The sequence below is a fragment of the Chiloscyllium plagiosum genome, unplaced genomic scaffold (genome assembly GCF_037043375.1).
Source record: "Chiloscyllium plagiosum isolate Xiang-an unplaced genomic scaffold, Cpla_swu_hap1 HiC_scaffold_44, whole genome shotgun sequence".
NCBI classification, from domain to species: Eukaryota; Metazoa; Chordata; class Chondrichthyes; order Orectolobiformes; family Hemiscylliidae; genus Chiloscyllium; species Chiloscyllium plagiosum.
The window spans coordinates 4,941,986-4,956,784 of record NW_028270182.1 but is presented as its reverse complement, the minus strand read 5'-3'; the positions used below and the strand labels follow the sequence as shown (position 1 = coordinate 4,956,784).

Below are 14,799 nucleotides of genomic sequence, written 5' to 3'. Positions count from 1 at the left end.
GAGAGGTGATGGTATTGCTGGGAGGGGTGGGGGGCTGAGAGGTGATGGTATTGCCGGGAGGGGTGGGGGGGTGAGAGGTGATGGTATTGCTGGGAGGGGCGGGGGTGTGAGAGGTGATGGTATTGCCGGGAGGGGCGGGGGGGTGAGAGGTGATGGTATTGCTGGGAGGGGCGGGGGGGTGAGAGGTGATGGTATTGCTGGGAGGGGCGGGGGGGGTGAGAGGTGATGGTATTGCTGGGAGGGGTGGGGGGCTGAGAGGTGATGGTATTGCCGGGTGGGGCGGGGGGGTGAGAGGTGATGGTATTGCTGGGAGGGGTGGGGGGGTGAGAGGTGATGGTATTGCCGGCTGGGGCGGGGGGTGAGAGGTGATGGTATTGCTGGGAGGGGCGGGGGGGGTGAGAGGTGATGGTATTGCTGGGAGGGGCGGGGGGGTGAGAGGTGATGGTATTGCTGGGAGGGGCGGGGGGGTGAGAGGTGATGGTATTGCTGGAAGGGGTGGGGGGGTGAGAGGTGATGGTATTGCTGGGAGGGGCGGGGGGGGTGAGAGGTGATGGTATTGCTGGGAGGGGCGGGGGGGGTGAGAGGTGATGGTATTGCTGGGAGGGGCGGGGGGGTGAGAGGTGATGGTATTGCTGGGAGGGGCGGGGGGGTGAGAGGTGATGGTATTGCTGGGAGGGGTGGGGGGGTGAGAGGTGATGGTATTGCTGGGAGGGCGGGGGGGTGAGAGGTGATGGTATTGCTGGGAGGGGCGGGGGGGTGAGAGGTGATGGTATTGCTGGGAGGGGCGGGAGGGTGAGAGGTGATGGTATTGCTGGGAGGGGTGGGGGGGTGAGAGGTGATGGTATTGCTGGGAGGGGCGGGGGGGTGAGAGGTGATGGTATTGCTGGAAGGGGTGGGGGGGTGAGAGGTGATGGTATTGCTGGGAGGGGCGGGGGGGTGAGAGGTGATGGTATTGCCGGGTGGGGGTTTGCTGCTGGGACGGTGTTTGTGCTGGATTGGGGTAAGGGGTCAATGACAGTCTGTACCCCACAACGTACACACGAACAATCTGCCACCCAGGGCGGGGGCTGATCACTGAGCACTGAGGTCAGAGGAGGTGTCTTCGTCAGAGATCCAGTGGAGTTTGGAATTCTTCAGCCCAGGCTGGGATCGCACTGTGCCGTGGTCTCTCAGGGAATCGAGGGAGGGAGAGGGGAGCTGAAAGACAGGTCCAGTGGGTTGAATGGTCTAGACCCCGTTGCTGTGTCCCTGTAGCAGTGGAGGGAGGAGGGTAACTCCTAGCGGGAGGTGAAATTCCCGGGATGTGCTCCATATTGTAGGGAGTTTGTGGAACAGAACATGACATTCACAGGCCTGGTCATCCTGGAGAACAAACTGAAGAAATCCACTTCCTCGGTGTTCCGGGAACTGCTAAAGGCGGATATCCGCATTGTGATGGTCACAGGTAACTGGACGGAGAGTGGGATCGGGGGGAACGGGGGGGAACGGCACGGAGAGTGGGATCAGGGGCAACGGGGGAATGACACGAAGAGTGGGATCAGGGGGAACGGGGGGGGAATGGCACAGAGAGTGGGATCAGGGGGAACAGGGTAACGACACGGAGAGTGTGATCGGGGGAACGGGGGGGAACGACACAGCGAGTGGGATCGGGGGAACAGGGTAACGACACGGAGAATGGGATCAGGGGGAACGGGGGGGAACGGCACAGAGAATGAGATCAGGCAGAACAGGGGAACGGCACGGAGAGTGGGATCAGGGGGAACGGGGGGAACGGCACAGAGAGTGAGATCAGGCGGAACAGGGGAACGGCACGGAGAGTGGGATCGGGGAGATCGGGGGGGAACGGAACAGAGAGTGGGATCAGGGGGAACAGGGTAACGACACGGAGAGTGGGATCAGGGGGAACGGAGGGGAACGACACAGAGAGTGGGATCAGGGGAAACGGGGTAACGACACGGAGAGTGGGATCAGGGGAAACGGGGTAACGACACGGAGAGTGGGATCAGGGGGAACGGGGGGGAACGACACAGAGAGTAGGATCAGGGGAAACGGGGTAACGACACGGAGAGTGGGATCAGGGGGAACGGGGGGGATCAGCACTGAGAGTGGGATCGGGGGAACAGGGTAACGACACGGAGAGTGGGATCAGGGGGGACAGGGTAACGACACGGAGAGTGGGATCAGGGGGAACGGGGGGGAGCGGCACTGAGAGTGGGATCAGGGGGAATGGGGGAATGACACGGAGAGTGGGATCAGGGGGGACGGGGTAACGACACGGAGAGTGGGATCAGGGGGAACAGGGTAACGACACGGAGAGTGGGATCGGGGGACCGGGGGGGAACTGCACGGAGAGTGGGATCAGGGGGGACGGGGGAACGACACGGAGAGTGGGATCAGGGGGAACGGGGGGGAACGGCACGGAGAGTGGGATCAGGGGGGACGGGGGAAGAGCACGTAGAGTGGGATCATCGGGAACGGGGGGGAACGGCACGGAGAGTGGGATCAGAGGGGACGGGGGAACGACACGGAGAGTGGGATCAGGGGGAACGGGGGAACAGAACGGAGATTGGGATCAGGGGGAACGGGGGGAACGACACGGAGAGTGGGATCGGGGGAACGGGGGAATGACAGGGAGAGTGGGATCAGGGGGAACGGGGGAATGACACGGAGAGTGGGATCGGGGGCAATGGGGGAACGGGGGAATGACACGGAGAGTGGGATCAGGGGGAACGGGGGGAATGACACGGAGAGTGGGATCAGGGGGAACGGGGGAATGACACGGAGAGTGGGATCATGGGGAACGGGGGAATGACACGGAGAGTGGGATCAGGGGGAACAGGGGAATGACACGGAGAGTGGGATCAGGGGGAACGGCACGGAGAGTGGGATCAGGGGGAACGGGGCGGAACGGCACGGAGAGTGGGATCAGGGGGAACGGGGGAATGACACGGAGAGTGGGATCAGGGGGAACGGGGGGGAACGACACAGAGAGTGGGATCAGGGGAAACGGGGTAACGACACGGAGAGTGGGATCAGGGGGAACGGGGGGGAACGACACGGCGAGTGGGATCAGGGGGAACAGGGTAACGGCACGGAGAGTGGGATCAGGGGGAACGGGGGGAACGGCACAGAGAGTGAGATCAGGCGGAACAGGGGAACGGCACGGAGAGTGGGATCAGGGGGAACGGGGGAATGACACAGAGTGGGATCAGGGGGAACTGGGGGAACGACACGGAGAGTGGGATCGGGGGAACGGGGGAATGACAGGGAGAGTGGGATCAGGGAGAACGGGGGAATGACACGGAGAGTGGGATCGGGGGCAATGGGGGAACGGGGGAACAACACGGAGAGTGGGATCAGGGGGAACGGGGGGGAACGACACAGAGAGTGGGATCAGGGGGAACAGGGTAACGACACGGAGAGTGGGATCAGGGGGAACGGGGGGAACGGCACAGAAAGTGAGATCAGGCGGAACAGGGGAACGGCACGGAGAGTGGGATCAGGGGGAACGGGGGGAACGGCACAGAGAGTGAGATCAGGCGGAACAGGGGAACGGCACGGAGAGTGGGATCGGGGAGATCGGGGGGAACGGAGGGGAACGGAACAGAGAGTGGGATCAGGGGGAACAGGGTAACGACACGGAGAGTGGGATCAGGGGGAACGGGGGGGAACGACACAGAGAGTGGGATCAGGGGAAACGGGGGTAACGACACGGAGAGTGGGATCAGGGGGAACGGGGGGGATCAGCACTGAGAGTGGGATCAGGGGGAACAGGGTAACGACACGGAGAGTGGGATCAGGGGGGACAGGGTAACGACACGGAGAGTGGGATCAGGGGGAACGGGGGGGAACGGCACGGAGAGTGGGATCAGGGGGAACGGGGGGGAACGGCACGGAGAGTGGGATCAGGGGGAACGGGGGGGAATGGCACGGAGAGTGGGATCAGGGGGAACGGGGGAACGACACGGAAAGTGGGATCGGGGGAACGGCACAGTGAGTGGGATCAGGGGGAACGGGGGAACGACACGGAGAGTGGGATCGGGGGCAATGGGGGAACGGGGGAATGACACGGAGAGTGGGATCAGGGGGAACGGGGGGAATGACACGGAGAGTGGGATCAGGGGGAACGGGGGAATGACACGGAGAGTGGGATCAGAGGGAACGGGGGAATGACGCAGAGTGGGATAAGGGTGAACGGGGGGGAACGGCACGGAGAGTGGGATCAGGGGGAACAGGGTAACGACACGGAGAGTGGGATCAGGGGGAACGGGGGGGAACGACACAGAGAGTGGGATCAGGGGAAACGGGGTAACGACACGGAGAGTGGGATCAGGGGGAACGGGGGGGAACGACACAGAGAGTGGGATCAGGGGAAACGGGGTAACGACACGGAGAGTGGGATCAGGGGGAACGGGGGGGATCAGCACTGAGAGTGGGATCAGGGGGAACGGGGGAATGACACGGAGAGTGGGATCAGGGGGAACGGGGGGAACGGCACAGAGAGTGATATCAGGCGGAACAGGGGAACGGCACGGAGAGTGGGATCGGGGAGATCGGGGGGAACGGGGGGGAACGGGGGGGAACGGAACAGAGAGTGGGATCAGGGGGAACAGGGTAACGACACGGAGAGTGGGATCAGGGGGAACGGGGGGGAACGACACAGAGAGTGGGATCAGGGGAAACGGGGTAACGACACGGAGAGTGGGATCAGGGGGAACGACACAGAGAGTGGGATCAGGGGGAACGGGGGGGAACGGCACGGAGAGTGGGATCAGGGGGAACGGGGGAACGGCACGGAGATTGGGATCAGGGGGAACGGGGGAATGACACGGAGAGTGGGATCGGGGGCAATGGGGGAACGGGGGAATGACACGGAGAGTGGGATCAGGGGGAACGGGGGGAATGACACGGAGAGTGCGATCAGGGGGAACGGGGGAATGACACGGAGAGTGGGATCAGAGGGAACGGGGGAATGACGCAGAGTGGGATAAGGGTGAACGGGGGGGAACGGCACGGAGAGTGGGATCAGGGAGAACGGGGGAACGACACGGAGAGTGGGATCAGGGGGAACGGGGGAATGACACGGAGAGTGGGATCAGGGGGAACGGGGGAACGACACGGAGAGTGGGATCAGGGGGAACGGGGGAACGACACGGAGAGTGGGATCAGGGGGAACGGCGGAACAACACGGAGAGTGGGATCAGGGGGAACGGGGGGGAACGACACGGCGAGTGGGATCAGGGGGAACAGGGGGGAACGGCACAGAGAGTGAGATCAGGCGGAACAGGGTAACGACACGGAGAGTGGGATCAGGGGGAACGGGGGGGAACGGCACAGAGAGTGAGATCAGGCGGAACAGGGGAACGGCACGGAGAGTGGGATCGGGGAGATCGGGGGGAACGGGGGGGAACGGAACAGAGAGTGGGATCAGGGGGAACGGGGGTAACGACACGGAGTGTGGGATTAGGGGGAACGGGGGGGAAACGACACAGAGAGTGGGATCAGGGGAAACGGGGTAACGACACGGAGAGTGGGATCAGGGGGAACGGGGGGGAACGACACAGAGAGTGGGATCAGGGGAAACGGGGTAACGACACGGAGAGTGGGATCAGGGGGAACGGGGGGGATCAGCACTGAGAGTGGGATCAGGGGGAACAGGGTAACGACACGGAGAGTGGGATCAGGGGGGACAGGGGGGAACGGCACAGAGAGTGAGATCAGGCGGAACAGGGGAACGGCATGGAGAGTGGGATCAGGGGGAACGGGGGGAACGGCACAGAGAGTGATATCAGGCGGAACAGGGGAACGGCACGGAGAGTGGGATCGGGGAGATCGGGGGGAACCGGGGGGGAATGGAACAGAGAGTGGGATCAGGGGGAACAGGGTAACGACACGGAGAGTGGGATCAGGGGGAACGGGGGGGAACGACACAGAGAGTGGGATCAGGGGAAACGGGGTAACGACACGGAGAGTGGGATCAGGGGGGACAGGGTAACGACACGGAGAGTGGGATCAGGGGGAACGGGGGGGAGCGGCACTGAGAGTGGGATCAGGGGGAACGGGGGAATGACACGGAGAGTGGGATCAGGGGGGACGGGGTAACGACACGGAGAGTGGGATCAGGGGGAACAGGGTAACGACACGGAGAGTGGGATCAGGGGGAACGGGGGGGAACGGCACGGAGAGTGGGATCAGGGGGGACGGGGGAACGACACGGAGAGTGGGATCAGGGGGAACGGGGGGGAACGGCACGGAGAGTGAGATCAGGCAGAACAGGGTAACGACACGGAGAGTGGGATCAGGGGGAACGGGGGGGAACGGCACAGAGAGTGAGATCAGGCGGAACAGGGGAACGGCACGGAGAGTGGGATCGGGGAGATCGGGGGGAACGGGGGGGAACGGAACAGAGAGTGGGATCAGGGGGAACAGGGTAACGACACGGAGAGTGGGATCAGGGGGAACGGGGGGGAACGACACGGAGAGTGGGATCAGGGGAAACGGGGTAACGACACGGAGAGTGGGATCAGGGGGAACGGGGGGGAACGACACAGAGAGTGGGATCAGGGGAAACGGGGTAACGACACGGAGAGTGGGATCAGGGGGAACGGGGGGGATCAGCACTGAGAGTGGGATCAGGGGGAACAGGGTAACGACACGGAGAGTGTGATCAGGGGGGACAGGGGGGAACGGCACAGAGAGTGAGATCAGGCGGAACGGGGGGGAACGGCACGGAGAGTGGGATCAGGGGGGACGGGGGAACGACACGGAGAGTGGGATCAGGGGGAACGGGGGAACGACACGGAGAGTGGGATCAGGGGGAACGGGGGAACGACACGGAAAGTGGGATCGGGGGAACGGCACAGTGAGTGGGATCAGGGGGAACGGGGGAACAGCACGGAGATTGGGATCAGGGTAACGGGGGAATGACACGGAGAGTGGGATCGGGGGCAATGGGGGAACGGGGGAATGACACGGAGAGTGGGATCAGGGGGAACGGGGGGAATGACACGGAGAGTGGGATCAGGGGGAACGGGGGAATGACACGGAGAGTGGGAACAGGGGGAACGGGGGAATGACACAGAGTGGGATCAGGGGGAACGGGGGAATGACACAGAGTGGGATCAGGGGGAACTGGGGGAACGACACGGAGAGTGGGATCGGGGGAACGGGGGAATGACAGGGAGAGGGGGAACGGGGGAATGACACAGAGTGGGATCAGGGGGAACGGGGGAATGACACGGAGAGTGGGATCATGGGGAACGGGGGAATGACACGGAGAGTGGGATCAGGGGGAACGGGGGAATGACACGGAGTGTGGGATCAGGGGGAACGGGGGAATGACACGGAGAGTGGGATCAGGGGGAACGGGGGAATGACATGGAGAGTGGGATCATGGGGAACGGGGGAATGACACGGAGAGTGGGATCAGGGGGAACGGGGGAATGACACAGAGTGGGATCAGGGGGAACTGGGGGAACGACACGGAGAGTGGGATCAGGGGGAACAGGGGAATGACACGGAGAGTGGGATCAGGGGGAACGGCACGGAGAGTGGGATCAGGGGGAACGGGGCGGAACGGCACGGAGAGTGGGATCAGGGGGAACGGGGGAATGACACGGAGAGTGGGATCAGGGGGAACGGGGGAATGACGCAGAGTGGGATAAGGGTGAACGGGGGGGAACGGCACGGAGATTGGGATCAGGGGGAACGGGGGAACGACACGGAGAGTGGGATCAGGGGGAACGGGGGAATGACACGGAGAGTGGGATGAGGGGGAATGGAGGAACGACACGGAGAGTGGGATCAGGGGGAACGGGGGAACGACACGGAGAGTGGGATCAGGGGGAACGGGGGGGAACGACACGGCGAGTGGGATCAGGGGGAACGGGGGGGAATGACACAGAGAGTGGGATCAGGGATAACCGGGGAATGACACAGAGTGGGATCGGGAAAACGGAGGAATGACACGGAGAGTGGGATCAGGGGGAACGGGGGGGAATGACACAGAGAGTGGGATCAGAGGGAACGGGGTGAACGACACAGAGAGTGGGATCAGGGGTAACGGGGAAACGACACAGTGGGATCGGGGGAACGGAGGAATGACACGGAGAGTGGGATCAGGGGGAATGGGGGGGAACGACACAGAGAGTGGGATCAGGGGGAACGGGGATAACGACACAGAGAGTGGGATCAGGGGGAACGGGGGAATGGCATGGAGAGTGGGATCAGGGGGGACGGGGTAATGTCACGGAGAGTGGGATCAGGGGGAACGGGGGGGGAACGACACAGAGAGTGTGATCAGGGGAAACGGGGGAACGGCATGGAGAGTGGGATCAGGGGGGACGGGGGAATGACACAGAGAGTGGGATCAGGGGGAACGGGGGAACGACACGGAGAGTGGGAACAGGGGGAACGGGGGGGAACGGCACGGAGAGTGGGATCAGGGGGGACGGGGGAACGGCATGGAGAGTGGGATCAGGGGGAACGGGGGGAATGGCACAGAGAGTGAGATCAGGCGGAACAGGGGAACGGCACGGAGAGTGGGATCAGGGGGAACGGGGGGAACGGGGGGGAACGGAACAGAGAGTGGGATCAGGGGGAACAGGGTAACGACACGGAGAGTGGGATCAGGGGGAACGGGGGGGAACGACACAGAGAGTGGGATCAGGGGAAACGGGGTAACGACACGGAGAGTGGGATCAGGGGGAACGGGGGGGAACGACACAGAGAGTGGGATCAGGGGGAACAGGGTAACGACACGGAGAGTGGGATCAGGGGGGACAGGGTAACGACACGGAGAGTGGGATCAGGGGGAAGGGGGGGGAACGGCACAGAGAGTGAGATCAGGCGGAACAGGGGAACGGCACGGAGAGTGGGATCAGGGGGAACGGGGGGAACGGGGGGGAATGGAACAGAGAGTGGGATCAGGGGGAACAGGGTAACGACACGGAGAGTGGGATCAGGGGGAACGGGGGGGAACGACACAGAGAGTGGGATCAGGGGAAACGGGGGTAACGACACGGAGAGTGGGATCAGGGGGAACGGAGGGGATCAGCACTGAGAGTGGGATCAGGGGGAACAGGGTAACGACACGGAGAGTGGGATCGGGGGGACAGGGTAACGACACGGAGAGTGGGATCAGGGGGAACGGGGGGGAGCGGCACTGAGAGTGGGATCAGGGGGAACGGGGGAATGACACGGAGAGTGGGATCAGGGGGGACGGGGTAACGACACGGAGAGTGGGATCAGGGGGAACAGGGTAACGACACAGAGAGTGGGATCGGGGGAACAGGGTAACGACACGGAGAGTGGGATCAGGGGGAACGGGGGGGAACGGCACGGAGAGTGGGATCAGGGGGGACGGGGGAACGACACGGAGAGTGGGATCAGGGGGAACGGGGGGGAACGGCACGGAGAGTGGGATCAGGGGGAACGGGGTAAGGACACGGAAAGTGGGATCGGGGGAACGGCACAGTGAGTGGGATCAGGGGAAACGGGGGAACGGCACGGAGATTGGGATCAGGGGGAACGGGGGAACGACACGGAGAGTGGGATCAGGGGGAACGGGGGAATGACACGGAGAGTGGGATCAGGGGGAACGGGGGAACGACACGGAGAGTGGGATCAGGGGGAACGGCGGAACAACACGGAAAGTGGGATCGGGGGAACGGCACAGTGAGTGGGATCAGGGGGAACGGGGGAACGGCACGGAGATTGGGATCAGGGGGAACGGGGGAATGACACGGAGAGTGGGATCGGGGGCAATGGGGGAACGGGGGAATGACACGGAGAGTGGGATCAGGGGGAACGGGGTGAATGACACGGAGAGTGCGATCAGGGGGAACGGGGGAATGACACGGAGAGTGGGATCAGAGGGAACGGGGGAATGACGCAGAGTGGGATAAGGGTGAACGGGGGGGAACGGCACGGAGAGTGGGATCAGGGGGAACTGGGGGAACGACACGGAGAGTGGGATCAGGGGGAACGGGGGAATGACACGGAGAGTGGGATCAGGGGGAACGGGGGAACGACACGGAGAGTGGGATCAGGGGGAACGGCGGAACAACACGGAGAGTGGGATCAGGGGGAACGGGGGGGAACGACACGGCGAGTGGGATCAGGGGGAACAGGGTAACGACACGGAGAGTGGGATCAGGGGGAACGGGGGGGAACGGCACGGAGAGTGGGATCAGGGGGGATGGGGGAACGACACGGAAAGTGGGATCAGGGGGAACGGGGGGGAACGGCACGGAGAGTGGGATCAGGGGCAACGGGGGAACGACACGGAGAGTGGGATCAGGGGGAACGGGGGAACGGCACGGAGATTGGGATCAGGGGGAACGGGGGAATGACACGGAGAGTGGGATCGGGGGCAATGGGGGAACGGGGGAATGACACGGAGAGTGGGATCAGGGGGAACGGGGGGGAACGGCACAGAGAGTGAGATCAGGCGGAACAGGGGAACGGCACGGAGAGTGGGATCAGGGGGAACGGGGGGAACGGCACAGAGTGTGAGATCAGGCGGAACAGGGGAACGGCACGGAGAGTGGGATCAGGGGGAACGGGGGGAACGGCACAGAGAGTGAGATCAGGCGGAACAGGGGAACGGAACAGAGAGTGGGATCAGGGGGAACGGGGGGGAACGACACAGAGAGTGGGATCAGGGGAAACGGGGTAACGACACGGAGAGTGGGATCAGGGGGAACGGGGGGGAACGACACAGAGAGTGAGATCAGGCGGAACAGGGGAACGGCACGGAGAGTGGGATCAGGGGGAACGGGGGGAACGGCACAGAGAGTGAGATCAGGCGGAACAGGGGAACGGCACGGAGAGTGGGATCAGGGGGAACGGGGGGAACGGCACAGAGAGTGAGATCAGGCGGAACAGGGGAACGGAACAGAGAGTGGGATCAGGGGGAACGGGGGGGAACGACACAGAGAGTGGGATCAGGGGAAACGGGGGTAACGACACGGAGAGTGGGATCAGGGGGAACGGGGGGGGATCAGCACTGAGAGTGGGATCAGGGGGAACAGGGTAACGACACAGAGAGTGGGATCAGGGGGAACAGGGTAACGACACGGAGAGTGGGATCAGGGGGAAAAGGGGAACGGCATGGAGAGTGGGAACGGGGGGAACGGGGGGAACGGCACAGAGAGTGATATCAGGCGGAACAGGGGAACGGCACGGAGAGTGGGATCGGGGAGATCGGGGGGAACCGGGGGGGAACGGAACAGAGAGTGGGATCAGGGGGAACAGGGTAACGACACGGAGAGTGGGATCAGGGGGAACGGGGGGGAACGACACAGAGAGTGGGATCAGGGGAAACGGGGTAACGACACAGAGAGTGGGATCAGGGGGAACGGGGGGGATCAGCACTGAGAGTGGGATCAGGGGGAACAGGGTAACGACACGGAGAGTGGGATCAGGGGGGACAGGGTAACGACACGGAGAGTGGGATCGGGGGAACGGGGGGGAGCGGCACTGAGAGTGGGATCAGGGGGAACGGGGGAATGACACGGAGAGTGGGATCAGGGGGGACGGGGTAACGACACGGAGAGTGGGATCAGGGGGAACAGGGTAACGACACGGAGAGTGGGATCAGGGGGAACGGGGGGGAACGGCACGGAGAGTGGGATCAGGGGGGACGGGGGAACGACACGGAGAGTGGGATCAGGGGGAACGGGGGAACGACACGGAAAGTGGGATCGGGGGAACGGCACAGTGAGTGGGATCAGGGGGAACGGGGCAACGGCACGGAGATTGGGATCAGGGTAACGGGGGAATGACACGGAGAGTGGGATCGGGGGCAATGGGGGAACGGGGGAATGACACGGAGAGTGGGATCAGGGGGAACGGGGGGAATGACACGGAGAGTGGGATCAGGGGGAACGGGGGAATGACACGGAGAGTGGGATCAGGGGGAACGGGGGAATGACACGGAGAGTGGGAACAGGGGGAACGGGGGAATGACACAGAGTGGGATCAGGGGGAACGGGGGAATGACACAGAGTGGGATCAGGGGGAACTGAGGGAACGACACGGAGAGTGGGATCGGGGGAATGGGGGAATGACAGGGAGAGTGGGATCGGGGGAACGGGGGAATGACACGGAGAGTGGGATCGGGGGCAATGGGGGAACGGGGGAATGACACGGAGAGTGGGATCAGGGGGAACGGGGGGGAATGACACGGAGAGTGGGATCAGGGGGAACGGGGGAATGACACGGAGAGTGGGATCAGGGGGAACGGGGGGGAACGACACAGAGAGTGAGATCAGGCGGAACAGGGGAACGGCACGGAGAGTGGGATCAGGGGGAACGGGGGGAACGGCACAGAGAGTGAGATCAGGCGGAACAGGGGAACGGCACGGAGAGTGGGATCAGGGGGAACGGGGCAACGGCACGGAGATTGGGATCAGGGTAACGGGGGAATGACACGGAGAGTGGGATCGGGGGCAATGGGGGAACGGGGGAATGACACGGAGAGTGGGATCAGGGGGAACGGGGGGAATGACACGGAGAGTGGGATCAGGGGGAACGGGGGAATGACACGGAGAGTGGGATCAGGGGGAACGGGGGAATGACACGGAGAGTGGGAACAGGGGGAACGGGGGAATGACACAGAATGGGATCAGGGGGAACGGGGGAATGACACAGAGTGGGATCAGGGGGAACTGAGGGAACGACACGGAGAGTGGGATCGGGGGAATGGGGGAATGACAGGGAGAGTGGGATCGGGGGAACGGGGGAATGACACGGAGAGTGGGATCGGGGGCAATGGGGGAACGGGGGAATGACACGGAGAGTGGGATCAGGGGGAACGGGGGGAATGACACGGAGAGTGGGATCAGGGGGAACGGGGGAATGACACGGAGTGTGGGATCAGGGGGAACGGGGGAATGACACAGAGAGTGTGATCAGGGGGAACGGGGGAACGGCACAGAGAGTGGGATCAGGGGGAACGGGGGAACGGGGGAACGGCACGGAGAGTGGGATCAGGGGGGACGGGGGAATGACACGGAGAGTGGGATCACGGGGGAACGGGGGGAACGGCATGGAGAGTGGGATCAGGGGAGACGGGGGAATGACACGGAGAGTGGGATCAGGGGGAACGGGGGGGAACGGGGGGGAACGACGCGGAGAGTGGGATCAGGGGGAACGGGGGAACGACACGGAGAGTGGGATCAGGGGGAACGGGGGAATGACACGGAGAGTAGGATCAGGATGAACAGGGGTGAACGACACGCCGAGTGGGATCAGGGGGAACGGGGGTAACGACACGGAGAGTGGGATCAGTGGGAACGGGGGGGAACGGCACATAGAGAGAGATCAGGCGGAACAGGGGAACGGCACGGAGAGTGGGATCAGGGGGAACGGCACAGAGAGTGAGATCAGGCGGAACAGGGGAACGGTACGGAGAGTGGGATCAGGGGGAACGGGGGGAACGGCACAGAGAGTGGGATCAGGGGGAACAGGGGAACGGCACGGAGAGTGGAATCGGGGGGAACGGGGGGGAACGGAACAGAGAGTGGGATCAGGGGGAACAGGGTAACGACACGGAGAGTGGGATCAGGGGGAACGGGGGGGAACGACACAGAGAGTGGGATCAGGGGAAACGGGGTAACGACACGGAGAGTGGGATCAGGGGGAACGGGGGAATGACACAGTGTGGGATCAGGGGGAACTGGGGGAACGACACGGAGAGTGGGATCGGGGGAACGGGGGAATGACAGGGAGAGTGGGATCAGGGGGAACGGGGGAATGACAGGGAGAGTGGGATCGGGGGCAATGGGGGAACGGGGGAATGACACGGAGAGTGGGATCAGGGGGAACGGGGGGAATGACACGGAGAGTGGGATCAGGGGGAACGGGGGAATGACACGGAGAGTGGGATCATGGGGAACGGGGGAATGACACGGAGAGTGGGATCAGGGGGAACGGGGGAATGACACGGAGTGTGGGATCAGGGGGAACGGGGGAATGACACAGAGTGGGATCAGGGGGAACTGGGGGAACGACACGGAGAGTGGGATCAGGGGGAACAGGGGAATGACACGGAGAGTGGGATCAGGGGGAACGGCACGGAGAGTGGGATCAGGGTGAACGGGGCGGAACGGCACGGAGAGTGGGATCAGGGGGAACGGGGGAATGACACGGAGAGTGGGATCAGGGGGAACGGGGGAATGACGCAGAGTGGGATAAGGGTGAACGGGGGGGAACGGCACGGAGATTGGGATCAGGGGGAACGGGGGAACGACACGGAGAGTGGGATCAGGGGGAACGGGGGAATGACACGGAGAGTGGGATCAGGGGGAACGGGGGAACGACACGGAGAGTGGGATCAGGGGGAACGGGGGAACGACACGGAGAGTGGGATCAGGGGGAACGGGGGGGAACGACACAGAGAGTGGGATTAGGGATAACCGGGGAACGACACAGAGTGGGATCGGGAAAACGGAGGAATGACACGGAGAGTGGGATCAGAGGGAACGGGGGGGAACGACACAGAGAGTGGGATCAGGGGTAACGGGGGAATGACACGGAGAGTGGGATCAGGGGGGAACGACACAGAGAGTGGGATCAGGGATAACGGGGGAACGACACAGTGGGATCGGGGGAACGGAGGAATGACACGGAGAGTGGGATCAGGGGGAATGGGGGGGAACGACACAGAGAGTGGGATCAGGGGGAACGGGGATAACGACACAGAGAGTGGGATCAGGGGGAACGGGGGAATGGCATGGAGAGTGGGATCAGGGGGGACGGGGTAATGACACGGAGAGTGGGATCAGGGGGAACGGG

The 14,799-nt window shown here is 63.5% G+C and overlaps 1 protein-coding gene across 1 annotated transcript in view; it reads left to right on the top strand.

Moving 5' to 3' along the window:
- LOC122546366 (polyamine-transporting ATPase 13A3-like) overlaps positions 1–14,799 on the top strand; it is a 263,479-nt gene that overhangs the window by 23,627 nt on the left and 225,053 nt on the right. Inside the window, exon 8 of the mRNA XM_087982839.1 lies at positions 1,320–1,444. Coding sequence (XP_087838965.1) covers positions 1,320–1,444 — 125 coding nt within the window. The remainder of the gene's footprint in view (positions 1–1,319; positions 1,445–14,799) is intronic.